Below are 26,790 nucleotides of genomic sequence, written 5' to 3'. Positions count from 1 at the left end.
CCAAACAACAGTTTATTACCACATATGGGGTATTGCCGTAATCGGGAGAAATTGCTTTACAAATGTTGGGGTGCTTTTTGTCCTTTATTCCTTGCAAAAATTCGAAATTTCTACGTTTTTCAGAAAAAAAGTAGATTTTCATTTTCACAGACTAACTCCAATAAACATAGCAAAATACCTGTGGGGTCAAAATGCTAACTATACCCCTAGATAAATTCCCTGAGGGGTGTAGTTTAAAAAATAGGGTCACTTTTGGGTGTTTCCACTGTTTTGACACCACAAGACCTTTTCAAACCTGACATAGTGCCTAAAATATATTCTAAAAAAAGCAGGCCCCAAAATCCACTAGGTGCTCCTTTGCTTCTGAGGCCTGTGTTTCAGTCCATTATCACACTAGGGCCACATGTGGGATATTTCTAAAAACTGCAGAATCTGGGCAATAAATATTGAGTTGCGTTTCTCAGGTAAAACCTTCTGTGGTACAGAAAAAAATGTATTACAAATGAATTTTGTAAAAAAAAATGAAATTTTCAAATTTCAGCTCTACTTTCCTTCAATTCCTGTAAGACGCCTAAGGGTATGTTCACACGGCCTATTTACGGCCTATTTACGGCCGAATTACGTCTGAAAATAGCGCCTCAATAGCGCTGACAAACATCTGCCCATTGAAAGCAATGGGCAGACGTTTGTCTGTTCACACGAGGCGTATATTTACGCGCCGCTGTCAAATGACGGCGCGTAAATAGACGCCCGCGTAGAAGAAGTGACCTGTCACTTCTTTGGCCGTAATTGGAGCCGCTATTCATTGACTCCAATGAATAGCAGCGCTAATTACGGCCGTAATTGACGCGGCGTTCAAGCGCCTGCACATGCCGGTACGGCTGAAATTAGGGGGATGTTTTCAGGCTGAAACATCCCCGTAATTTCAGCCGTTACGGACCCCCGCCGTGTGAACATACCCTAAAGGGTTGAAACACTTTCTGAATGCTGTTTTGAATACTTTGAGGGGTGCAGTTTTCAAAATGGGGTGTTTTATGGGGGTTTCTAATATATAGGGCACTCAAAACCACTTCAGAACTGAACTGGCCCCTGTAAAAATAGCCTTTTGAAATTTTCTTGAAAATTTGAGAAATTGCTGCTAAAGTTCTAAGCCTTGTAACGTCGTAGAAAAATAAAAGGATGTTCAAAAAACGATGCAAACATAAAGTAGACATATGGGGATGTTAATTATCAACAATTCTGTGTGGTATTACTATCTGTTTTACAAGCAGATAGATTTAAAATGTGAAAAATCATAATTTCTTCATATTTTCTCAAAATTTTGGTGTTTTTCACAAATAAGCAATAAATTTATCGACAAAATTTTTTCACTAACCTAAAGTACAATATGTCACGAGAAAACAATCTCAGAATCAATTGGATAGGTAAAAGCATTCCGGAGTTATTACCACATAAAGTGACACATGTCAGATTTGAAAAAATGGGTCTGGTCCTCAAGGCCAAAATGAGCTGGGTACTCAAGGGGTTAAGGGGTTATCTGATCGCAAAAAAACAAAAACAAACAACCCTTTTAGACATGTTCCCTCATTCATACATGTAATTTTACTTGCAAAAAATAGCAATTTCTTGTTACTCACATAGTCCCGATGTCATGGCAGCACCACTCTTTCTCTTCCGGTTATAAGGTGGGACTTACGGTACTAATTCAGCACAAATTGAATTACAAGTCCCGGCATCCCCTCTTCTCCTCATGTACCCACGCATTTACAATGTGCATGGGCAACCATGGTCTCTGATATTCAATAGCAGACAAAGGGGGCTTTCTTAGTTACTACAGAGTCAGGGTGCCAGCCCCTTGGGGTCATGTGCTTGATGACACGCCGACATGAACGGGAGAGGAAGCAAGTCCTCAGTCACGTGGGACTGTGTCGGCGCGTCATCAATATTACGAAAACGACAGGACTTCTGGCAACACATGACCAGGTTTGGACTACGCGATTCATGACAGAGTTGAAAATTAAAGTATATTAGTAAGTGACTTATTTTCATATAATATAAATCCCTAACAATTTTTGGTCCTCGGACAACCCCCTTAAAGGATGTATAGACGGAGGTTCACTGCCAAAAGCAGAACTCACTCTGGCGGACTAAGCGCCACTAGTGTTTACATGGTAGGGTTGTCACGATAGCAGAATTTGATACCGATACTTTGTGTAGTGTTGCAATTTAAATTTTTAAACTTTAATGTGCTGGCATATATCTATATGTCAGTAAATTAGCCTGTGTACTAATAGTACACACGCAGTTGTTAGGACATACCTCAGTATGCCCTAACAACAGGAAATATGGTCAGAAAGCCCTGGGGTCCTTTAATGGACCCTGGGATATCTGCCCGTATATGATAAGTCCCTCAATTGTGTCACAGGGATTCGCTGTGATGCAATCCAAGTGGCATCCCCTTCTCCTTTTCCCCTTGAATGCTGTGATCAGATTATGATCTCAGCATTCAAGGGAATAGCAGCTGAGATGAGAGGTTTCTCTGATCTTCCGTTAGAGCAGGGCTACGGCTGTGTAATACAGCCATTGCCCCACTCCTGACAACAAGTGTCCCGCGCAGTCAGCATGATGTGATGCAGCCGGCGCTGCACTAATGAGTGTCAGCGCTGACAGTGTAGGAAGAGAATATGGGGGTGTGTCACGAAGGGTGTGTGGACCCACTGGGCCGTACCGCCATAGTGGGATAGCAGCTGGCCAAACAGGATACCAAGGCAAAGTCAATAGTTCGAATAAGGGTACCTGTGGCAATACAGACAGTAGCGATGGCAGGCTCGGATGGGACATTGGCAGCAGGCAGAAAACAGGCGCGGTGAAATACAGCAGGCGTAGTATACGACACAACACGACTCCAACTCTCTGCGGCACAGAAACAAGGTAGCACGGGATACAGGTAGCAGGAAACACTGGGAACTGGAAAACGCTAAGGGACCATTTGAAAAGACTAACATGGGTAAACACAACAACGCTCATGCAAACTAGGAAGGGGCAGGGCCCTTGTTATAGTCCAGGGTGATCATGGGAGCAATCAGTCAATCTAAAACATGTGTGTGCTCTGGCCCATTAAGGCCGGGAATGAGCTGGAGCGCGCACCCTAGTGGTCACAGCAGGAAAGGATGGCTGCATGTGCTGGCATCTCTGGATAGGAAGACGTCTGCAGGATGATAGGAGTCTGCGACCGCGGAAGTTACAGTATTCCCCCTCTTACGCCCCCTCTTCTTGGGGCCAGAACGAGAGAGGAACTTCTTAATGAGGGAAGGAGCCTTGACGTTCTCCTCTCGCTTCCAGGACCTCTCTTCTGGACCAAACCCCTTCCAATCCACCAAGTAAAAGGGTTTTGCTCTTACCCTCTTGAAGTCCAAGATCTCCTTGAACTCAAATACATCGGCAGAACCGCTGGGGCACCCGCGTGACCTGCCAGTCTGGAGCTGTGTCCCCAGCGAAGGATTCTCCCTCTGTCGGCCAAGGGCACAGAAGCCCTCCCCGGAGGGATGTCTCTTACTTACAGAGGGTTGACAGAGATAATGCGGGACGGATCAATGATATTTTGTGGATACTCCATGGTGTCCTCTATCTCGAACGACCTGGACAAGGCATCGGCTCTCACATTCTTGTCGGCAGGGCGGTAGTGAAGCTCAAACTGGAACCGGGCAAAGAACCTCAACCACCTGGCCTGACGGGAGTTCAGTCGCTGGGCCGTCTGAAGATAGGTGAGGTTCTTGTGGTCAGTAAATATCAGGATGGGATGAGCTAGTAGATGTCTCCACTTATCCAGGGCCAATTTAATGGCCAGTAACACCCGATCCCCAATCGAGTAGTTGCACTCTGCGGAAGAGAAAAGTTTAGAGCAATAGCCACATACCACTGCCTTGCCCTTGGGACCTCTCTGGAACAGAAGTGCGCCAGCACCAACAGAGGAGGCTTCCACTTCCAATGAAAACTGTCGAGATACATCAGGATGATGGAGGGTAGAGGCTGACGTGAAGGCACTCTTCAGGTTATTAAATGCGGATTTAGCTACTGGAGTCCACACCTTGGTGTTCATGCCGTTCTTGGTGAGGGTGGAGATGGGAGCTGTCAGTGAGAAGTTTGGGATGAACTGCTGGTAGAAATTGGCGAATGCCAGGAAACGCTGTATGGACCTTAAGCCTTGAAGACGTGGCCATTCCAGGACGGTCTTTACCTTTCTCAGAATCCCTCTTGAGGCCTTGATCCGAGATGATGTAGCCCAGGAAGGGTAGAGAATTTCTCTCTCCAGCTTGGCATACAGGCAATTCTGCCTTAACCGCAGCAAAACTTGACGGACATGTCTCTGATGAGTCGGGTCTGGAGAAAAAACTTAAGATGTCATCAAGATAGACCACAACACAGACATAGAGGAGGTCACAGAAGATGTCATTAACGAACTCTTGGAAGACCGCCGGAGCGTTACACAGACTGAAGGACGTCCCCAGGTATTCATAGCGCCCGTCTCGGGTGTTAAATGCAGTCTTCTATTCGTCACCCTGACGAATACGGATTAGGTTGTAAGCCCCACGCAGGTCTAGCTTAAAAAAAATCTTGGCTCCTCGTATGCGGACAAAATGTTCAGAAATCAGTGGCAACGGATATCTATTTTTGACCGTCATCTGGTTGAGACCCCGGTAGTCGATGCAGGGTCGAAGAGATCGGTCCTTCTTTTTGATGAAGAAGAACCGGCCCTGGCTGGGGAGGAGGATTTTCGTATGAAGCCCCTCTCCAAATTCTCCTTAATATAGGTGGACATAGACTGAGTCACTGGCTAGGAGACAAGGTATACCCTTCCACGGGGAAGTGACGTGTCAGGAACCAGTTCAATAGGGCAATCAGACACCCGGTGTGGGGGCAGCGTCTCCGCCTCCTTCTTGCTGAAAAAGTCCGCAAACTGTGAATAGTGAGAAGGCAATCCTGCCAATGACTGAGACTGGGGAGGCTGGGCCAGATGGATCTGCCCCAGGCAGCGGTTGAGGAACTTGGAACCCCACTGGAGAACCTCTCCAGAATTCCAGTCAGAAATGTGGCATGTAGTCGAAGCCTGGGCAGGCCCAGAAGCACAGGGTTGATGGCCTTGGACAGGAGAAAAAACTAGATGAGCTCGGAATGAAGGGCTCCCACTTGGAGCTTCACTGGTTTGGTCACAGCTACAATCGGGTCTGGCAGAGGCAGTCCATTGACCGAGGCAACGATCAAAGGCCTCTCCAGGGAGGTTGTGGGCAACTGGAGAAGATCCACCAGATCTCTCTGAATGAAGTTAGCTGCGGAGCCAGAGTCCAGATAGGCAGAGACCCGGTGCGTCTTTTCGCCGGACACTATGGTCACGGGGATGGACAATTTAGAAGAAAGTCCCTCCACCCAGAGTGGTCTCTGCAATCAACCCTAGGCTCTGGGGCTTTTGGGGGCACAGACGCACAAGATGGCCTCCGAGGCCGCAATACAGAAAGAGTCCCGAGGTGCGTCTGCGTTGTCTCTCCTGGGTAGACAGCTTGAGATGGTCCATCTTCAAAGACACCTTTGGAGGAACAGCTGATAAGGGCAGCAGGGGTTGCTGCAATGTACGAGTCGGACTAGGGAGTCCTCCTTCCCGACGAGCCTCTTGAAACCGTTCTCGGATCCTTATGTCAATCCGGGCAGCCAGAAGGATGAGGTCATCCAGGGTAGATGGCAGATCTCGGGCGGCAAGCTCGTCCTTAATCTCAGGGGACAGTCCCTGCCAGAATGTAGCCACCAAGTTCTCATTGTTCCATAAGAACTCTCCCACCAGGGTGCGGAAGTGAATGGCGTACTCGCCCGTGGAAGTGTCTCCCTGGCGAAGGTTTAGCAGGGAGGCAGCTGCCGACGAGACTCGTCCAGGCTCCTCAAACACTGTTGTTCCCAGATAGCGTTCGCCCATGCTAGGGCCCTGCCAGTGAGGAGAGAGACGATAAAAGCGACCCTTGCGCCGTCCGTAGAAAATGCTCTGGCATACAGACTGAAGTGGATCTGGCACTGGTTCAGAAATCCCCTGCAGGTCCTCGCGTCTCCGTCATAGCGATGAGGTAGTGGCAGAGAAAATCGGGGGTCAGCACTGCCAGGAGGTGTAGTCGGAGGGTTTGTACTGCCAGAAGGTGTAGTAGGAGGAACAGCAGAGGCAATAGGAGCAGGTGCTGGTGGAACTGCAGCTTGCATATCCAGCCGATGTGCAATAATGTTCAACGCCTGGAGGAGTTGGTCCTGTCAAGACCGGAGGTCTAGCACATCCGCTCGCATTGCTTGTGACGTCATCATGGTCTTGGGTTGACCAGCGGGGTCCATGGCCTGAGCGTACTGTCACGATGGGTGTGTGGACCCACTGGGCCATACCGCCGTAGCTGGATAGCAGCTGGCCAAACAGGATACCAAGGCAAAGTCAATAGTTCAAATAAGGGTACCTGTGGCAATACAGACAGTAGCGATGGCAGGCTCGGATGGGACCTTGGCAGCAGGCAGACACCAGAAAACTGGAAAACACTAAGGGACTATTTGCAAAGACTAACACGGGTAAACACAACAATGCTCAGGCAATGAAGGGAGGGGCAGGGCCCTTTTAATAAAGTCCAGGGTGATCATGGGAGCAATCAGTCAATATAAAACATGTGTGTACTCTTGCCCATTAAGGCCGGGAATGAGCTCGAGCGCGCACCCTAGTGGTCACAGCAGGACAGAACGGCCGCATTTGCGGGCATCTCTGGGGAGGAAGACGTCTGCAGGATGATAGTAGTCTGCGGTCTGCGACCTCGGACATTACAGGGTGATTTGCAGCGTGCCCGCCATGTTCTGTGCCTTTAGTGCCCGGCTCTTAATAGTGCAGCGCCGGCCGTACACCTAATGCTGACCGCGCACGAACACTTGTCTGAAGCGGGGCAATAGATGTATTACACAACTGCAGCCCGCTCAGACTACATTCATGTGTTACAATACTAAGCTGTGCGGCCGCACAGCTTAGTATCGAAATACATGAATTAACGGTATTGAACCGTTTCAGGGGGCACGGTATCTAAATAGTAGCAATATTTCGATGCATCGTGCAACCCTATTACATGGTCACCCGTTTACATGAATGTGAGCAGTAGACTACATTTCCCCCTACAAGAAATCTATAGTGTCAGATAACCACTGACTAAGGCCTCATGCACACGACCGTAAAAACTCCCGTTATTACGGGTCGTAATTACGACCCGTAATAACGGGCTCATAGACTTCTATTGGCCACGGGTACCTTCCCGTTTTCCTACGGGAAGGTGCCTGTGCCGTTGAAAAAGATAGAACATGTCCTATTTCAGGCCGTAATAACGGCACGGACAGCCCATAGAAGTCTATGGAGCTCCCGTAATGACGGGTGGCTACATGTGTGCACCCGTCATTACGGCAGCGTTGCTAGGCGACGTCAGTAAATAGACACTGTCCAGGGTGCTGAAAGAGTTAATTGATCGGCAGTAACTCTTTCAGCACCCTGGACAGTGAATTCCGATCAGAATATAGAGCAACCTGTAAAAAAATAAATAAAAGACGTTCATACTTACCGAGAACTTCCTGCTTCCTTCAGTCCGGTCTCCCGGCCGTTGCCTTGGTGACGCGTCCCTCTCGACATCTGACCTGACATCCCTGGATGACGTTTCAGCCCATGTGACCGCTGCAGCCAATCACAGGTCAATCACAGGCTGTAGCGGTCACATGGACCGCGTCATCCAGGGAGGTTGGGCTGGATGCGAAGAGAGGGACGCGTCACCAAGACAACGGCCGGTAAGTATGAATTTCTTTAACCTTCATTACAGAAAGGGCTGTCCCTTCTCTCTATCCTGCACTGATAGAGAGAAGGGGCTGCCGATTAGTGCAGTGCTATTTTGCAGCCAAAAACGTGCCCGTAAATACGGGTGGAATACGGGTCGAATACGTGTGACACCGGACCCGTATTTACGGGTGTGAAAAAATACGGTCGTGTGCATGAGGCCTAAGGCCTCATGCACACGAACGTATTTTTTTCCTCCCGTAAATACTGGCGTAAATACGGGTCCTTGGTCACACGTATTCGACCCGTATTGCACCAGTATTTACGGACCTGTGCCCGTAAATACGGGTCCGGTGTCACCAGTATTCCACCTGTATTTACGGGCACGTTTTCGCTGCAAAATTGCACTGCACTAATCGGCAATCCCTTCTCTCTATCAGTGCAGGATAGAGAGAAGGGGCAGCCCTTTCCGTAGTAAAAGTAAAATAAATTCATACTTACCCGGCCGTTGTCTTGGTGACGCGTCCCTCTTTCGACATCCAGCCCGACCTCCCTGGATGACGCGCAGTCCATGTGCCGCTGCAGCCTGTGATTGGCCTGTGATTGGCTGCAGCGGTCACATGGGCTGAAACGTCATCCTGGGAGGCCGGACTGGAGGAAGAAGAAGTGAGTTCTGGGTAAGTATAAACTTTTTTTTTACACGTTGATCTATATTGTGATCGGCAGTCACTGTCCAGGGTGCTGAAAGAGTTACTGCCGATCGTTTAACTCTTTTAGCACCCTGGACAGTGACTATCCCCTGACGTCGCCTAGCAATGCTCCCGTAATTACGGGTGCACATACGTAGTCACCCGTAAGTACGGGAGCCCCATAGACTTCTATGGGCCTGCCCGTGCCGTTATTACGGCCTGAAATAGGACATGTTCTATATTTTTCAACGGCACGGGCACCTTCCCATAAGCATACAGGGAGGTACCCGTGGCCAATAGAAGTGTATGGGCCCGTAATTACGGGCGTTTTTACGTTCGTGTGCATGACCTAACAAGAGTTTTTAGCAGCCAGACCTGGGACAGTTGGAAGGTAGGGTTGGGGCTACATTTGGAAAGAGTTTGCTGTATCTGTTACCACATTATAAGTGGCCTATCTTCTACATAATGAGATCGGCACTGTAATGTAGGTAACAGGAGTGTTTTTTATGTAGAAAAACAATCAATTTTCACCAAGTTATGAGCAATTTTAGACCTATTGACGCTGATTGGTCACTGATTGGTCAGCGTCATACACTTCTCTCCACAATGCCCACTTGGTCAAAAGTGAAAACACGCCCAGTTGGGCATTAAGAAAGTCATTAGCATAAAGCTAAAATAGGTCATAACTTGGTGAAAAATGATAGTTTTTCTAAATAAAAACCACTGTTGTTATCTACATTACAGCGCCGATCACATTATGTAGGAGATAGGGCACTTATAATCTGGTGACAGAGCCTCTTTAAAGAGGCTCTGTCACCAGATTTTGCAGCCCCTATCTGCTATTGCAGCAGATCGGCGCTGCAATGTAGATTACAGTAACGTTTTTATTTTAAAAAAACAAGCATTTTTGGCCAAGTTATGACCATTTTTGTATTTATGCAAATGAGGCTTGCAAAAGTCCAAGTGGGTGTGTTTAAAAGTAAAAGTCCAAGTGGGCGTGTATTATGTGCGTACATCGGGGCGTGTTTACTACTTTTACTAGCTGGGCTTTCTGACGAGAAGTATCATCCACTTCTCTTCAGAACGCCCATCTTCTGACAGTGCAGACACAGCCGTGTTCTCCAGAGATCACGCTGTGTCGTCACTCACAGGTCCTGCATCGTGTCAGACGAGCGGGGACACATCGGCACCAGAGGCTACAGATAATTCTGCAGCAGCATCAGCGTTTGCAGGTAAGTCGATGTAGCTACTTACCTGAAAACGCTGATGCTGCTGCAGAATCAACTGTAGCCTCTGGTGCCGACACGATGCAGGACCTGTGAGTGACGACACAGCGTGATCTCTCGAGAACACGCTGTCTGCACTGCCAGAAGCTGGGCGTTCTGAAGAGAAGTGGATGATACTTCTCTTCTCAACGCCCAGCTAGTAAAAGTAGTAAACACGCCCCGATGTACACACATAATACACGCCCACTTGGACTTTTACTTTTCAACACGCCCAGTTGGACTTTTACTTTAAACACGCCCAGTTGTACTTTTGCAAGCCTCATTTGCATAAATACGAAAATGGTCATAACTTGGCCAAAAATGCTTGTTTTTAAAAAATAAAAACGTTACTGTAATCTACATTGCAGCGCCGATCTGCTGCAATAGCAGATAGGGGCTGCAAAATCTGGTGACAGAGCCTCTTTAAGGACCTATGGAATTTTGAAGGGTTTCTGCCTCCCATTTCCAAAGGTCATAACTTTTTTAATTTGATGTCAATCTAGCTGAAAGGCCTTGTATTTTTCAGGGCAAGTTGATGTTTTTACCCGCTATTCTGGGATCAATAGAAATGTTTCTATTATGGGGGAATGTGGCTGTTTTGTGGGTGCCTGGGCAGCCACTGCCTGGGATCTCCGCTGTTCAGCGAAAAGCTTTAAGGGGGCTGTTCAGACGGAGGAATTTGCAGGCAGAAAAAATCTGCCACAAAATTCCTTCAGGATTTTGACCTGCCTGCAATTTCTTGCCATGTTTTCTGCTGCGTTTTTTTTTCCTACAGCCATTGAGTTCTCCGGTCAAAAAATGCTGCGAAAAATGCTTTCTTTGACTCCCATTGATTTCAATAGGAGGTCAGAGATGGAACCGCGGCAAGAAAGAACATGCAGCTTTATTTCCCACGAGCAGGACAAAAAGAATATGCTACAAGTCAACATAGCCTAAAAGACGTGCCTTCACTTTACCACAGGCTGCAAAACCTAACAGCACATGAGTAGAAAACAGCACACTCCTCCTCTGTGGTTGTCATCGCTATGATGACCTGATTCACTATAAGGCTATGTTCACATGGAGGAATTTCCTCATTTCAATGGGAGGCGGACGCTTCTTTTTCCCACTAGCTGATTTTTTCAACTAGAGGACAAAAGAAGCGTCCTGCCCGAACTTCAGGCGGCTTCCACCCCAACCTCCCGTTTAAGTGAATGGGAGTAGGAATCTTCCTGCTGACGGCAGGAATAATGCTGCAGCGGATTTTGCAGCAGGACCCGCAAAGCAAAATTCGCAGTGTGAACATAGTCTTAGGTATGCTATTCCTTTATATTCCAGGTCACTGCTTCCCACAAGATCACCACACTCCTCTCCTGCTGCTTTCCCAGTATCTGATTCACTATAGAATGTCCTGTTCTTGTCCATTTATGTCACATACAGGCCTGCATTCTCTAAGGGTATGTGCACACGATAACTGCAATTACGTCTGAAATTACGGAGCTGTTTTCAGGAGAAAACAGCTCCGTAATTTCAGACGTAATTGCATGTACTGGCGTTTTGCGTGGCGTCTTTTACGGACGTAATTTGGAGCTGTTCTTCATTGAAGTCAATGAAAAACAGCTCCAATTACGTCCCAAGAAGTGTCCTGCACTTCTTTGACGAGGCTGTTATTTTACGCGCCGTCTTTTGACAGCGACGCGTAAAATGACAGGTCGTCGGCACAGTACATCGGCAAGCCCATTGAAATGAATGAGCAGATGTTTGCCGACGTATTGCAGCCGTGTTTTCAGGCGTAATTCGAGGCGTAAAACGCCTCCATTACGCCTGAAAATAGGTCGTGTGAATCCAGCCTTAAACAACTACATGGATGAACAAGTCACTGCCTCCCACAAAATCAGCACACTCTTCTCCTGCTGCTGGCTGGTTACAGATCATCCTATATACACTATATTGCCAATAGTATGTGGACACCCCATAGAACTGAATGGTAATTACGGAAACAGTGTAGCTCAGCGAGTTACGCTTTTTTCGTAACATAGGACCGTATAACCTTTTTCATAGTCGGAATTCACCTCATTCACCCGCAACACAGAGCGGCAGAACGGGGCTTAGGGAGCCCCGTTCTGGAGATAAAAAACACAAATTTGACCCTGGGTAGTCAGCGGGTGCAATATATAGTCAGAAAAGGAATGCCTGCAGGCAAACAAAACCCTATTTCCTGACCACCCAATAGATAATAAGGATAAAGTTAGAAATTACAACCTTTATTAAGCTACGTGTAGCAAGAACAAACTATACATATAAATTTAAAAAAAATAATAAAAAAAATTCTGGAGATAGGTGCGGGTCCCAGAGGTGGGACCCGCATCTATCTGACATTTATGACATATACAGTGGATATGTCATAAATGTCTCTCATGGGAAAACCCCTTTAAGCGCATATCGCGTAAAAATCACCTATCCATTGTTGTATGGCTCACCCTAGGGATCCAAACTGCTTCTAGAAACTGTGCGCCCGGAGCTTTCATGAAATGGGTTTTCATGGTCACTGCACACAAGCCTAAGATCATCATGCACAATGCCAAGTGGCTGCTGGAGTGGTGTAAAGCACGTAACCACTGGACTCTGAAGCAGCGTGTTCTCTGGAGTGATGAGCCACGTCTCACTATCTGGCAGTCTGATGGAGGAATCTGGGTTTGGTGGATGGCAGGAGAACGCCATCTACCGGAATACAGAGTGGAGGAGGGATAATGGTCTGGGGCTGTTTTCAGGGTTTGGCCCCTTGTTTCCAGTGAAGAGGAATGTTAATATAACACCTTACAAAGACATTTGACACAATTGTTCCTTCTAACTTTGTGGTAACAGTTTGGGGTTCGGCCCTTTCCTGTTCCAGAATGACTGTGCCCCAGTGCACACAGTGAACTACATAAAGACTTGTTGTGATGAGTGATGTGGAGGAACTTGACTGGCCGCACAGAGCCCTGACCTCAACCCCATCCAACACCTTAGGGATGAATTAGAACGGAGATTCCGAGCCAGGCCCCCTCCCCCAACATCAGTGTCTGGCCGCACAAATGCTCTGTTGGCTAAATGGGCACAAATTCCCAGACACAGTCCAAAATCTTATGGAAAGTCTTTCGAAGAAGAGTGGAAACCGTTATAAAAAACAAAAGGGGCAGAGCTCCATATTAACGGCTATGGTTTTGGAATAGAATGTCCAACAAGCTCATATGGGGGTGATGGTCAGGTGTCCACATACTATTGGCCAAATGTTGTATTTGAGTTTGGAATATTTAATTTTTCCTTGCATACTCCTCTTTTTATAGGGTTAAATATATTCCTGAAGTATTCAATTCCCAGCCCGTCAGTTCTACTGCACATCCTGAATATAGTTGTATTATGTTCTTTGGATCTGCATGTCATTTGTAGGTTTCATTTTATGTAAAAAACATAATAAAGAAAAATACAGTGAAATCATTTTATGGCAAATAAAACAACAACTCACTTTCTTCGTCGATTTGTCTCCAGCGATAATTTATGAGCCCGCTGTCTGATTACTTTTTGATCTTCCAGCAAAGCGTGCCGTTCTTCTTCTAAATCTATCTCCAGTTGGGTTTTATGATTTCTTGTAATATAAAAGGTTAAGGTCTTTACTCAACCAAAATAATTGACACATTCTCTGACACTATCCAATCAGGACACACCCTGACGACAAGGGGAATGGTAACGCCCAGTTGTCAATTTATTCATATTTCCAGGAGGAACAACAGAGGAACGGCACAAAAGATGCTCCATCCAGAAGATACCTAAAAAGATGCCTAAGTGGAGTAAGAAAGTTCAGGGGTGCTGTAAAGCCTTCACTCAGTCCTCTGAAAAGGACACATGGGCAGCACTTCTGGAGGTGTCAGGTCTAAGGCTATGTTCACACGACCAGGATTCTGTCAGGATTCAGGCGTGGAATCTGTGACTAAATCCTGACACAGTCCGCTGACACCAATGCACGTGCATACGATATTTTATACCCCATTCACACACTCAGGCCTTATTCACACGAACGTGTCAGTTTTGCGCGCGTAAAAAACGCGGCGTTTATCTTGCGTTGCAGTTCCGTGTGGTATCCGGGGACGGTGCGTGTCTGTGTTTTTTACATGCGTATGTCATGCGTTTTTTACGTCAGAAAAATAAACTGAAGGTGTTTTTTTCCTCATCATTTCTTTAGCAACTGTTGCGTGAATCACAGACAGCACATGGATGACATCCGTGTGCTGTCCGTTTTTTTCACACACCCATAGACTTCAATGGGTACATTGTTACAAACTATAAGGTCAGGAAAGAGAATTATGCTGCTGGTGTTTAGGTTTGCTAAAACGATAGCAAACTGACAGGCTCTAGATTCACTGACAGCAAGCATAAATCTTAAAAACGTCAAGAAACTGAAACACAAAAACGAAGACCGCTGGGACCCCCGCTCTGGAGGACTTGGGATGATCATGTGATACATGGGTCTGGCCACTATAACTAGCGGTTATTTGCCATTACTATCAGGGGAAACTGCGAGCAGTCACGTGTTTCCAGCGCAGCGACTACATGCAGCAACTCCAGGAATAATCGCTACCGGACCCCTAGTAAACAGCAGGACTCCTTTAAGATTTATTTACATAAAACTGGAAACCCCCTTTAAGTTAAAGACACAGTGCATAGAAATTCTATACAGACCGCGGTACTGATGCGTTATCACTAGAATGGATACGAGTAGGTTGCGGTCCGCTGGTTCGTCATTGTTCACTCTTCCAGCAGCGGAGATTGTGGGGGGTAACGTTATTCCTTCTTTCACCACAATGGTAACATCTCCGTGGACGGGTACGGGGCTGTCATGGGTCAATATCGATTGGGGACGATCGGCAACACCCATCAATTGCGATCTACCGGTAGATCGCAGACAGGTACCGAGTAGATCGTCGGGCGTCCGTGAGGTTTACAGTCAGTACTGGGGACATTTAGTCCGCAGTACTGACTGTGTCCGCAGCACTTGACGTGTGTCTTGGCTTCCCGGTTACCATGGAGCCAGGATCTCGTCAAAGCATAGGGCGGCGAGTGGAGGTTAGTGCGCATGGCGCAGCAACAAGGGGGCGGAGATTAGGGAGAACTCTGGTGCGCATGCTCCGGCAGCGTTCTGAGTCAGGAGCGGTGAACGGAGAAGAGGGCGGGGATTGGGAGATTCTAATGCGCATGCTCCGGCGGTTTTCGAAGTTGGGAGGAGTACAGAGAAGAGGGTGTCAGGGATGATAATGCGCATGCTCCAAGCGGGAGAACGAGCTCCTGCGAGATTACATTAGTGATTGGTAAAAATGCGTTTTTTTCTTGCAAAATGCAGTGATATTTGCATAATGGCGCGGTTTTGCCACAGTTCCCAGTGATAGGCTATGTTCACACGGGGTCTTTTGCCGAGTTTATTGACGCGGAAACCGCGTCGCAAAACTCGGCAGAAACTCCCCGAGAACGCCTCCCATTGATTTCAATGGGAGGCGTCGGCGTCTTTTTCCCGCGAGCAGTAAAACTGCCTCGCGGGAAAAAGAAGCGACATGCCCTATCTTCGGGCGCTTCCGCCTCCGACCTCCCATTGACTTCAATGGGAGGCAGGAGAAAGCGTGTTTTCTGCCCGCGGCGCACAATGGCCGCGGGCGAAAAACGGCGCGATCATTGCTATTCACACGGAGTATTTTGGGGGAGGAATATCTGCCTCAAAATTCCGTTTGGAGCTTTGAGGCAGATATTCCTCCCCCAAAATACTCCGTGTGAACATAGCCATAAATGGATTTTAACTGTGGCGTGAATTCAGCCTTATGGCATAGCCACAGGCACAACCATAAATGTCTGATGAATGCGAACCCAATGGAGAGGTGGAGTGTGCACGCTGCTCTCCCCATTCTTTTCTGTGTGAGTTACAGAAACAGCCGGGCAACCGCATCTATTAGACATTTATGGATGTGCCGTGTATATGACATAAGGGTAATTCCCAATTTATACTTCAATCCGCAATGGTTCCCTTTCTCAAATATATGAATCTTTCTGTAGTGCAGCATTTTCTAGTTATCCCATTGCGTCCACCCCATGCTTTGCGATTCGTTCAGGTGGTCGTTGTTATGGATCCGACCACCACCGCTGTTTGGCTGCCGCGTTTGACCACTTCCACCACTGAAGGCCTCGTGCACACTTCCATCACCGTTTTCACATCCGTTTTTGACGGGTCCGTGAGCCCATTTTAGCGGCCGTGTGATTTCCATGTGCACTCCGTGTTTCCGAGCGCCGAGCATGGTACTGTCCAGGGTGCTGAAAGAGCAGGGTTGTTCAGCGCTAGTCACTGTACAGGGTGCAGAAAGAGTTAATGGGCTGCACTGATCGGCGGTAACTCAGCACCCTGGACAGTGACTAGCGCTGAAGAAGGACCATGCTCGGCGCTCGCAAAATACAATTTTAATGAAATAAAAAAATCAGTTCATACTTACCCAGAACTCCCTGCATTTTCCTCCTGCCCGGCCTCCTGGGATGACGTTTCATCCCATGTCACCGCTGCAGCCAATCACAGGCTGTAAAGGCGGTCACACTGGACTGGATGACATCAGAAGGCCGGCCTCCAGGGATGACGCTTCATCCCACACGACCGCCTCTGCAGCCAATCACAGGCTGCAGCGGCCACATGAACTGCCGCGTCATACAGGAAGGTCGGACTGGAGGAAGAAGAGGGACTGGTCACCAAGACAACGACCGGGTACGTATGAACTGCTTTTTATTTTATTTTTAATCAGCAGCCTCTTCTCTTTATCAGTGATTGATAGACAAGTGGCTGCCGATTAGTGTAATATTTCTGTAATGTTTTTCTGCCCGCCCGGCCGTTGCTAGGCAACGGCTCCGTCACACACGGACGGCACACGGATGCCTTCCGTGTGCCTTCAGTTTTTTTGACGGCCCCATTGACTTGCATGGGCTTCACGGTCACGGAATCTTGGACCAAAGTAGGACATGCTCTACTTTTGTCAAAACGGAGCAACGGGACCATCAAAAAAACTGAAGTGTGCATGGCCCCATTGAAATGAATGGGTCAGGGTGCTAGCCGTCAGAAAAACGGCTAGCACCCTGAAGAAAAAGACTGAAGTGTGCACTAGGCCTTAGTAACTTAAGGCCCGACCATCTCTGTTAGGCTGGGTTCACACGACCACATTAACGTCCGTAATTGACGGACGTATTTCGGCCGGAAGTCCCGGACCGAACTCAGTGCAGGGAGCTGGGCTCCTAGCATCATAGTTATGTACGATGCTAGGAGTCCCTGCCTCGCTGCGAGACAACTGTCCCGTACTGTAATCATGTTTTCAGTACGGGACAGTAGTTCCACGGAGAGGCAGGGACTCCTAGCGTCGTACATAACTATGATGCTAGGAGTCCGGCTCCCTGCAGTGTGTTCGGTCAGGGACTTGCGGCCGAAATACGTCCGTCCATTACGGACGTTAATGTGGTCGTGTGAACCCAGCCTTAAAGGGAAGGAGTCATGAATTATTATTTTTTTTTATCATTTTGCTTTTAATAAAATCGAAACAAAAATTGTATTTATGATTGTTGTGCGTTTAAACTTTTTTACTGTGTTACTTTTACTTCTCTATGGGGGCTGACAATTTTTTTTTTCATTTCTGTAAGTGACGATCAACGACACATACAGAGATGGAATACGGCACATACAACCTCATAGAGAATGCGAACGGGAGCCTTCCATTCTCAGAAGCGTATGCCGTCTTTGTGGGAACGGCTCCCTCCATAAGTTTTCGATGGGATTAAGGTCTGGAGACAGGCTAGGCCACTCCATGACCTTAATGTGCTTCTTTTTGAGCCACTCCTTTGTTGCCTTGGCTGTATGTTTCGGGTCATTGTCATGCTGGAAGACCCAGCCACGAGCCATTTTTAATGTCCTGGTGGAGGGAAGGAGGTTGTCACTCAGGATTTGACGGTACATGGCTCCATCCATTCTCCCATTGATGCAGTGAAGTAGTCCTGTGCCCTTAGCAGAGAAACACCCCCAAAACATAATGTTTCCACCTCCATGCTTGACAGTGGGGACGGTGTTCTTTGGGTCATAGGCAGCATTTCTCTTCCTCCAAACACGGCGAGTTGAGTTAATGCCAAAGAGCTCAATTTTAGTCTCATCTGACCACAGCACCTTCTCCCAATCACTCTCAGAATCATCCAGATGTTCATTTGCAAACTTCAGATGGGCCTGTACATGTGCCTTCTTGAGCAGGGGGACCTTGCGGGCACTGCAGGATTTTAATCCATTACGGCGTAATGTGTTACCAATGGTTTTCTTGGTGACTGTGGTCCCAGCTGCCTTGAGATCATTAACAAGTTCCCCCCGTGTAGTTTTCGGCTGAGCTCTCACCTTCCTCAGGATCAAGGATACCCCACGAGGTGAGATTTTGCATGGAGCCCCAGATCGATGTCGATTGACAGTCATTTTGTATGTCTTCCATTTTCTTACTATTGCACCAACAGTTGTCTCCTTCTCACCCAGCGTCTTACTTATGGTTTTGTAGCCCATTCCAGCCTTGTGCAGGTCTATGATCTTGTCCCTGACATCCTTAGAAAGCTCTTTGTCTTGCCCATGTTGTAGAGGTTAGGGTCAGACTGATTAATTGAGTCTGTGGACAGGAGTCTTTTATACTGGTGACCATGTAAGACAGCTGTCTATAATGCAGGCACCAAGTTGATTTGGAGCGTGTAACTGGTCTGGAGGAGGCTGAACTCTTAATGGTTGGTAGGGGATCAAATACTTATTTCTCTGTGCACAATGCAAATAAATATATATAATTTTGACAATGTGATTTTCTGTTTTTTTTTTAATATAATCTATCTCTCACGGGTAAAATTAACCTAGCCTAAAAATTCTAGACTGTTCATGACTTTGACAGTGGGCAAACTTACAAAATCAGCAAGGGATCAAATACTTATTTCCTTCACTGTATATATATATATTTTTAGGTGGGGGTAGCGCTGTGTATATATTCAAGGAGGGGGGGGAGTGCTCCGTTACACTATATACAAGAGGGAGTGCTGGGTGGCCCTATATACAAGGGGGAGGGTAGCGCTGTGTGGGCCTATATACAAGGTGGAGGGGAGCGCTGTTTGCACTATATACATAGGGGGAGCGCTGTGTGCACTATATACATGGGGGGGGGGAGTGCTGTGTGGCCCTATATACATAGGGGGAGCACTGTGGGCACTATATACAATGGGGAAGCGCTGTGTAGCCCTATATACAAGGGGGGGAAGTGCTGTGTGACCCTATATACAAGGGGGAAGGGGAGCGCTGTGTGGCACCATACACAAAGGGGGGAGCACTGTGTTCACCATATACAAGGGGGGAGCGCTGTGTGACACTATATACAAGGGGGGAGCGCGGTGTGACACTATTTAACTATTTACAAGAGAGGGAGGGTTGTATGGCACTATCTATAGGGGGCTGTGTGTAACGCTCTCTACGGGAGGATGTGTGTGGTGCTAGCTATAGGGGATGTGTGATATATACAGGGGGCTGTGTGGGGCACTATGTACAGGGGGCTGTGTGTATGTGGTGTTTTACAGTGTATGCTATCATTATATTAAGGCGCACAGTGTTTGGTGCTATTATATTTAGGGGCACAGTATGTGGCACCATGATAATTTTATTTTCGTTTATAGGTGTGGAAATGTTGGAAAAGTGAGGAGCCAAAGACATCTGAGTGGCAGATTCTGCAGAAATGGGTCATGGCCGGGAGAAGTCGTCATGAACTCTGGACCGGATGGAGAAGAAAAGAGGAAAAAAAAACTACTAGAATCTAAGACGTCGTCACCTGTGAGTCACTAGATATATAGAGAATCTGTCACTTCTCCTGACATGTTTATTATAGGAATCCTTGTATTTCACAAAAAGTCTTTCTGCAGTCCAGGACTGATAGACAATTCCCCTTGTTAGGAGGATGTGTCCCTGTACAGTGTGATACTGTCAGTATGTAGGGACACATCCCTGTGACAAGGGGAATTGTAACACCCATTTGTTAATGCTTGCCCAAAAAGGTAGTGTTAACAATAGTTACAAGGCGGCGGTGCGGAAGGGGGGCCCAAGTTTGAGTAACAGCCCAGGGCCTATGGTCTACTTAATCCGCCACTGGAGACTGGAAAGGGTTAATGCACATAATGTACTTCCAGGTACAAAATACTGACTGCGTGTCTTTCCTTTCTCTTCTCTGGGAGTTATGGAAACAGCCTGGAATGCCGGCTATCCTGAGGATATGTCATAAATGTCAGAGATAAGAATACCCCTTTATCCCCCTTAGAAACATGTAATGTGACTATACGTCACAGCTGCCAAGGTGAAGTATGAAGCCCACTCCATACTCAACGGGTGTCAGTTGTATGTTCCAGCCGACACCTCACTGCAGCGGCCAGGATCAGAGATAACTCAGATCCCGGCTGTTTAAAAATGCAGTCGTTAATAGCGACCGTGGCACCTAAGCTGTTAGAAAGAGGGGGGCCCTCTCTGACAGCCCATCATACCTCCCCGCGATGATCACGGGGTACTGATGGTTGCCATGGCAGCCTGGGGGACCTAATGAAGGACACCAGGTCTGCCATCTTTCTGCTCCTAAATGACACAAAACACTGCAATATATAAGTATTACAGTGTATTGTATCAGCAATCAAATGATCGCTTGTTCAAGTCCCCAAGGAAAACAAAAGTAAGAAACAGTTTTATAAAATTTGTAATATAGTACAATATTACTAATTTTATAAAACTGTTTCTTACTTTTGTTTTCCTTGGGGACTTGAACAAGCATAAAATGAAAAAATATTAAAAGTTAAAAAAAAAAAATATTTTCCCATTTTTCCCCTAAAGTGCGAGAATGGGTTAAACTGCAGCATGTTCTTTTGTGATTTTTCTGTTATCAATAGGGAAAACAACGGCATTAAAAACTGTGGTACCTCAATTTTTAATGTTGTTTTCCCTATTGATAACAGTTGCAGTTTACAAAAAAAATAATGAAAATAAGATAAAGTAGTGGAACGTCAAAACATGGTATTGGGTACTTGTTATTCTTGTATAGTGTGTGTGGATAGGTCTGTACCCCTCCTAATGTGTCGGACCCCATGTCCCCGGAAGCATTAATGAGGTGTTAATGTGATGAATAAAACCACGCAGTGAAGTGTTAATGTGCAGCGCTGTGAACAAACACTACAGGACACTGGATATCACAGTGACTGGGAACATCATTTTAGGATGTCTTTTTTTATCTTTAGTGCTTTCTCCGGAGTAAAGTTATGTTCACACGACTAACACAAAACGGCTGTAAAATACGGAGCTGTTTTCAAGAGAATGCAGCCTCTGATTTTCAGCCGTTTTCAAGCATCAAGCGGTTTTTTATGCGTTTTTGGAGCTCCTTTTCTATTGACGCAATGAAAAACAGCTCCAGAAACGGCTCAAGAAGTGACATGCACTTATTTTTTACAGGTTGTTTTTAAAAAAGGCCACGTAAAAAACGCCCCGTGGGAACGGAATGGGCAGATGTTTGTAGGCATTCAGCCCCCATATTTTCAGCCATTCTTCGGGGTGTTTACGGCCATAAAAAACGGTTCAAAATAGGCAGTGTGAACATACCCTAGTTGTTTGGTCTGCAGGAGCGGAACGCCTGATTTCTGTGGTGGCGGACACGTTCGTGAAGTGGCTGCTTTGTGGGTACAAAATACTGGTAAAGGGGTTTCCCACCAATTACATTTATCATCTATCCACAAGAGAAGGACTGTAGGAAGCAGCCAAGCAGGACAGTAAGGGCCCTATTACACAGGCCAATTATCGGGCAATCAAGCGTTCATGTGAATGCTCGTTCACAATTATTGCCCTGTGTAAACAGCGCAACAATCAGCTAGACAAACGAGTCAGATCATCTCCAAAACGGCATGTCCTGTGGTGTGTTGCAGGTATGCAGTGGTTAGTACCTACCAAAAGTGGTCCAAGGAAGGACAACCGGTGAACAGGATCATGGGTACCCAAGGCTCACTGATGCGTGTGGGGAGAGAAGGCTAGCCCGTCTGGTCCCATCTCACAAAATAGCTACTGTAGCACAAATTGCTGAAAAAGTTACTTGGCTGAATGCAATTTGGGAAGAAGACTAAGAGGCGGGGGGGGGGGGGAGTAGGGCTGTTAGTCCCGGGCCCACTGAGATGGTGAGGCCCCGCTGCTCCCGCCATGACCCCCATCATCCCTGTATATAACAACCATCATCCCTGTATATAGCAGCCATCATCCCTGTATATAAACCCCATCATCCCTGTATATACCAGCCAGGCTAAAAAAACAGATTTCAATAAAAAAATAAAAAGGGTTATAACATGCGCAGAACAGAAAATTTCACTTACTTCAAGTGTTATTGGGCATAAAATGGGCATGAAGCTTGGCATGCCAATTTTCCAAGGTTAAACTATAAGACGCACCTGACTATAAGACGCATCCAGGTTTTAGACAACAGAAAATAGGAAAAAAATAATTTCATATTTTACCACTTTTACAAAGAAAAAACTATTTGATAAACAAAAAATTGTTCTGTTTCACCACATTTTGAGAGCCATAACTTATATTTTTTCATCGATTGAGTGGTGTGGGGGCTTATTTTTTGCGGGACCAGCTGTAGTTTTTATTAGTACCATCTTTGGTACATACGATTTTTTTTACCACTTTTTTTTTTTTAGCGCCAAGGTGTCCAAAGAACAACGATTCTGGTGTTTTCTTTTTACGCCATTCACCGTGCGAGTTAAATAATGGTATATTGTAATAGATCGGACTTTTACGGACGCAGCGAAAAGGAAAATGCTTGGGGAAAATGCAAAAAGTTTTTTTTTTAACTAGTAAAATATATATATATATATTATTTTTTTTAAACTTATCTAACTTTTTTTTTTACACATTTTATTAGTTCCCCTAAGGTACAAAACACTGTTTCCGTAACTCCCATAGTAGTGAATGGCAGTTACGAAAGCCGCGTAGCATGCAAGCTACTCTGTTTCCATAACTACTATTCAGTTATATGGGAGTTACGGAAACAGTGTAGCTCAACGAGTTACGCTGTTTCAGTAACTCAACATGTAATCAAGTGGCTGGGAGAGCACAAAAAGCTGCAATGAGGTTTATGGGGCCTCGTTCTAGAGATAGGTGCGGGTCCTAGAGGTGGGACCCGCATCTATCTGACATTTATGACATATCTTGTGGAACCTCTATAAATGCCGCAGTCACTTTTGACCACTGCAAGCTGACACCTGCAGTGCTCAGATAGTGAGCCCGCTCCGAACATCACCCCCCTCTGCTCTATGATGTGCTGGCACGTCATGGGTCGTGAAGGGGTTAAGTAAGGAAGCGGTCAGGGGGCCCGGCACAGCCGGGTCCCTTGACTGCCGACTATAAGATGCAGGGACTTTTTAGCAAGATTTATTCTTGTTAAAAACTGCGTCTTATAGTCCAAAAAATAGGGTAACTTTGTCCACTGGTTTAATACTTGAAAAAAATAAAAATAAGGCCACCGCATAGATATCAGTGGAAACTAGCCAGGCCCAGAGTGGTTCTAATGGTCAAAGGGGTGGTGGTGGTGGGGGGGGGGGTGAAAATAGTGGGCATCCTAGTGTCCATGAATAAGTTATTGGTGTTTTAATAAAATTAAATGATCTTGTGCCATTGATTTGACATTTGTACTAACCGGAAGATTGCACCCACATAGAAATTAGTTGAATCCCAAATGGCCCAAAGTGGCTCTGACCATGACGACTGGAATTAGAGTGGGCAATAAGGGCATTTTTAGCTATATACTTGTTGCCACTAATTCCCACCATAAATTCCTTGTCACATATGCACCATACAGCCCAATAAATGGATCTGAGTTGCAGTACCGGGTTGTACGGGCAAGCTGTTGTGCCTGGATAAACGTTAATGAAGCCGCAACGCACCAGAGAACTTAAGGGTGATAGGCCTTCGTTGTGTTTCCCAGGGGTTAAGAGTTCTAGCTCTATTCTCCTTGTTCATTGCATTGATTCTCCATTTACCTGCACAGCTTACTAAAAGACGTCATTACGCACTGCTGTAAAGAGGGAGGAGATGGAGGACACCAAAGGTAAGGGGAATAAGGAGATATCAATTAGTGCCTCCACTAAACTTTTTGCTCAGGAGCCCCCACAAACCTTGAAATGGTACTGTATATGGCATTCATTATTGGGATAAGTAACAAAGTTTATTTCTGGTCAAAGTTCAAAATGTCGAACTTCAAAGCAGAATAGTAGGTGTTTCTTAAGTGGTTCCAAACTTATATATGATCCTTCAATGCATATATAATCTAGAGCGGTGTTTCTCCATGCCAAGTACCCCTAAAAATTTACATCAAATTACCCAAAGAAGATGATCATACTTTATCCTTAAAAACACAGCATGAGGACATTGTGAATACCCCTTAGAGACATGGCCCTTCCCCTCTGGGGTGCACATACCACTGGTTGAGAACCTAGAGTCTAGAGTACAATTTAATAAGAAACTGAGTATCAAATATTTTTTACAATGCAACTTTTAAAAATGGAAATCACAGTTTCTGAACCAAGAGCTATCTGGTGCCACTGGATTGCTCCACTGCTAGATCTGTTGTCTAGGTTCTTTTGACTTGCCTCTCTGGATTCCTTCACCTGGTTATCAGATTAGCCTCACCCTTTTAGCACCTATGTGTAGCCTGAACCTTGCACTTCCTGATTGCCAGACTATTCAGCTTTCTGCCTCTATTCTAGTTCCTTTCTGTCTTACTCTACAAACTGTTGCTTCTTTTTTGTGTACCGAACTTAGATTGTTTCCTGACTACATCTCTGCCTCACGCTTCAAACTGTTGCTGCTTATCTGTGTATTGTACCTGGATTGTTACTCTTGCTATTATGACCCTCCTGCCTGATCGTTTCAGTCACTGGACTCCGAATCTGCTACAGACCTTGACAATTTCCTTATAAGCTGGTCAAAAGGGTTGTCCAGATGCTTGACGTACTTTACTTCCAATTAGGTGATTCAAAAGTCGGAATCCCATCTTGAATTGGAGCAACAGCGAGAGCTGATCATGTTAACCATGCATTTTCCATCACTGCTATCCACCTCCCAGCTATCCAGTTTATAATGGGGATTTGTAGTCCCTCATTCTTAGCGTAAGTGCAGATCCCAGTGTCAGACCCCCATGTTCACTCTTGTATGACCTGTCTAATGTCATAAATGTGAAATATGTCTAGTCTCTGCTTAACCCCTTAAGGACGCAGCCTAGTTTTGGCCTTAAGGCTCAGAGCCCATTTTTCAAATCTGACATATTTCACTTTATGTGGTAATAACGTCGGAATGCTTAAACCTACCCAAGCGATTCTGAGATTGTTTTCTCGTGACACATTGGGCTTCATGTTCGTGGTAAAATTTGGTCGATATTTTCAGTGTTTATAGGTGAAAAATAGCAAAATGTAGAGAAAATTTTGAAAAAATAGCATTTTTCAGAATTTAAATACATCTGCTTGTAAAACAGACGGTTATACCACCCAAAATAGTTACTAGTTCACATTTCCCATATGTCTACTTTGGATTGGCATCATTTTTTGAACATTCTTTTATTTTTCTTGGACGTTACAAGGCTTAGAACATAAACAGCAATTTCTCATATTTTTAAGAAAATTTCAAAAGCCTTTTTTTTAAGGTACCTCTTCAGTTCTGAAGAGGCTTTGAGGGGCCTGTGTATTAGAAACCCTGATAAAACACCCCATTTTAAAAACTAGACCCCTCAAAGTATTCAAAACAGCATTTAGAAAGTTTTTTAACCCTTCAGGCATTTCACAGGAATTAAAGCAAAGTGGAGGTGAAATTTGCAAATTTCATTTTTCTTGCTGAATTTCAATTTTATTCATTTTTTTTTCTGTAACAAAGAAGGTTTTACCAGAGAAACACTACTAAATATGTATTGTCCAGATTCTGCAGTTTTCTAGAAATGTCCCACATGTGTCTCTAGTGAGCTCGTGGAATAAAACACAAGCCCTAGAAGCAAAGAAGCACCTAGTGCATTTTGAGTCCTCTTTTTTATTAGAATATATTTTAGGCAGCATGCCAGGTTTGAAGAGGTGTTGAGGTGCCAAAACAGTAGGAATCCCCCAATAGTGACCGCATTTTGGAAACTACACCCCTCAAGGAATTCATTTATGGGTGTTGTTACCATTTTGACCACACAGTTTTTTCACAGCACGTATTTGAATTGGGCTGTGAAATGAAAAAAATGTCATTTTTTCCAATAAAATGTCATTTGTGATCAAAATTTCTTATTTTCACAGGGAACAAAATACCCCATTTTGTTGCCCAATTTGTCCTTAGTGTTGCAATACCCCATTTGTGGTGATAAACTGCCGTTTGGGCTCATGGGAGGGCTCAGAACGAAAGGAGCGCTATGTGTTTATTGGAGTCCAGATTTTGCTGGATTGGTTTTCGGGTGCCATGTCGCATTTGCAGAGCCTCAGAGGTATCAAAGCAATGGAAACCCACCAGAAGTGACCCCATTTTGGAAACTACACCCCTCAAGGAATTCATTTATGGATAATGTGACCATTTAGACCCAATAGTTTCTTCACAGAACTTATTTGAATTGGGCTGGGAATGAAAACAAAATAATTTTTTTCAAATAATATGTCGTTTTAGCTCAAAAATTCTTATTTTCACAAGAAATAAAATACTCCATTTTGTTGCCCAATTTGTCCTGAGTGCGGCAATACCCCATTTGTGGTGATAAACTGCTGTTTGGGCCCATGGGAGGGCTCAAAAATCAAAGGAGCGCTATTTGTTCTTTGGAGTCCAGATTTTGCTGGATTGGTTTTCGGGTGCCATGTCACATTTGCAGAGCCCCAGAGGTATCAAAGCAATAGAAACCAACCACAAATGACCCCATTTTGGAAACTACACCCCTCAGGGAATTCATTTATGTGTGTTGTG

General features: G+C 45.7%; 2 protein-coding genes across 6 annotated transcripts in view; one reads left to right on the top strand and one right to left on the bottom strand.

Annotated features, from left to right (window-relative positions):
- Positions 1 to 14,891, bottom strand: part of CEP126 (centrosomal protein 126) — a 79,956-nt gene extending 65,065 nt beyond the window's left edge. Inside the window, exons 1-2 of the mRNA XM_075851523.1 lie at positions 14,500 to 14,891; positions 13,255 to 13,374 (exon numbers count right to left, since the gene is read on the bottom strand). Of these exons, the coding sequence (XP_075707638.1) occupies positions 13,255 to 13,374; positions 14,500 to 14,528 (149 nt within the window). The 5' untranslated portion in view covers positions 14,529 to 14,891. The remainder of the gene's footprint in view (positions 1 to 13,254; positions 13,375 to 14,499) is intronic.
- A 114-nt stretch (positions 14,892 to 15,005) lies between these two features.
- The window catches only part of ANGPTL5 (angiopoietin like 5), a 72,076-nt gene continuing 60,291 nt past the window's right edge, over positions 15,006 to 26,790 (top strand). For 3 of the 5 annotated variants that reach the window (XM_075849970.1, XM_075849969.1, XM_075849966.1), the window contains exons 1-2: positions 15,013 to 15,091; positions 19,473 to 19,626. In XM_075849970.1, coding sequence (XP_075706085.1) covers positions 19,558 to 19,626 — 69 coding nt within the window. In that variant the 5' untranslated portion in view covers positions 15,013 to 15,091; positions 19,473 to 19,557. Of the gene's footprint in view, positions 15,092 to 19,472; positions 19,627 to 26,790 lie in introns of all 5 variants that reach the window. The other 2 variants (XM_075849967.1, XM_075849971.1) reach the window with 2 other exon arrangements.

The sequence above is a fragment of the Rhinoderma darwinii genome, chromosome 2 (genome assembly GCF_050947455.1).
Source record: "Rhinoderma darwinii isolate aRhiDar2 chromosome 2, aRhiDar2.hap1, whole genome shotgun sequence".
In the NCBI taxonomy this organism is placed as follows: Eukaryota; Metazoa; Chordata; class Amphibia; order Anura; family Rhinodermatidae; genus Rhinoderma; species Rhinoderma darwinii.
The sequence above is the reverse complement of the archived record's forward strand: the minus strand, read 5'-3'. Positions and strand labels throughout refer to the sequence as shown.